Source organism: Penaeus monodon, chromosome 23 (assembly GCF_015228065.2).
Source record: "Penaeus monodon isolate SGIC_2016 chromosome 23, NSTDA_Pmon_1, whole genome shotgun sequence".
Classification (NCBI taxonomy): domain Eukaryota; kingdom Metazoa; phylum Arthropoda; class Malacostraca; order Decapoda; family Penaeidae; genus Penaeus; species Penaeus monodon.
Genome location: NC_051408.1, coordinates 29,041,208 through 29,041,740, shown reverse-complemented (window position 1 = coordinate 29,041,740; position 533 = coordinate 29,041,208). Strand labels below are relative to the sequence as shown.

The following is a 533-nucleotide window of genomic DNA, read 5'->3' as shown; positions in this document are numbered from 1 at the left end:
ACCCTTCATCACATAATTTTCACGCACACCCACACGACGTCACCCGCATAACACGAATCCCTCTAATCCAACAAAGGTATTCATAAAGGCATCCTCCTCTCAGACCGCACGAGCCTCCACCACGCCGTCGGGAAAAAACACCTGGAAATCGTCAAAGAGCTTGTAAACGCCGGTCTGCCAGTCGACATAGGCGGCAACCATGGTGAGTCCTCTTTCTCTTGAGATCTATATTCACATTACGGTAATAATATCCCAATTTGCTAATACAATGAAGGCGAAATCATATATTTGTTTTGGTTATCTGTAGGTCAGGCGCTCTGGTTTGTAAAGTAATATTAAACGAATTGTTTACGCTATATAACATATGTAAGACACCTTGACAATGGAAAAAACAGGGTACATCCGCTCAGGTATCTTTTTCCTGCAAGATCTTTGTCTCAGAGAAGAGCATGAGGTGAATAATTTTTTTTTCTTCAGTTTTAGTATATCATATTTTGAACTTTTGGGTTCTATATGTTTTAGTAAATATGTAG

At 40.0% G+C, this 533-nt stretch overlaps 1 protein-coding gene across 3 annotated transcripts in view; it reads left to right on the top strand.

Moving 5' to 3' along the window:
* LOC119587918 (E3 ubiquitin-protein ligase XB3-like) overlaps window positions 1–533 on the top strand; it is a 46,347-nt gene that overhangs the window by 10,478 nt on the left and 35,336 nt on the right. For all 3 annotated transcript variants that reach the window (XM_037936628.1, XM_037936629.1, XM_037936626.1), the window contains exon 4: window positions 104–202. In XM_037936628.1, coding sequence (XP_037792556.1) covers window positions 104–202 — 99 coding nt within the window. The remainder of the gene's footprint in view (window positions 1–103; window positions 203–533) is intronic.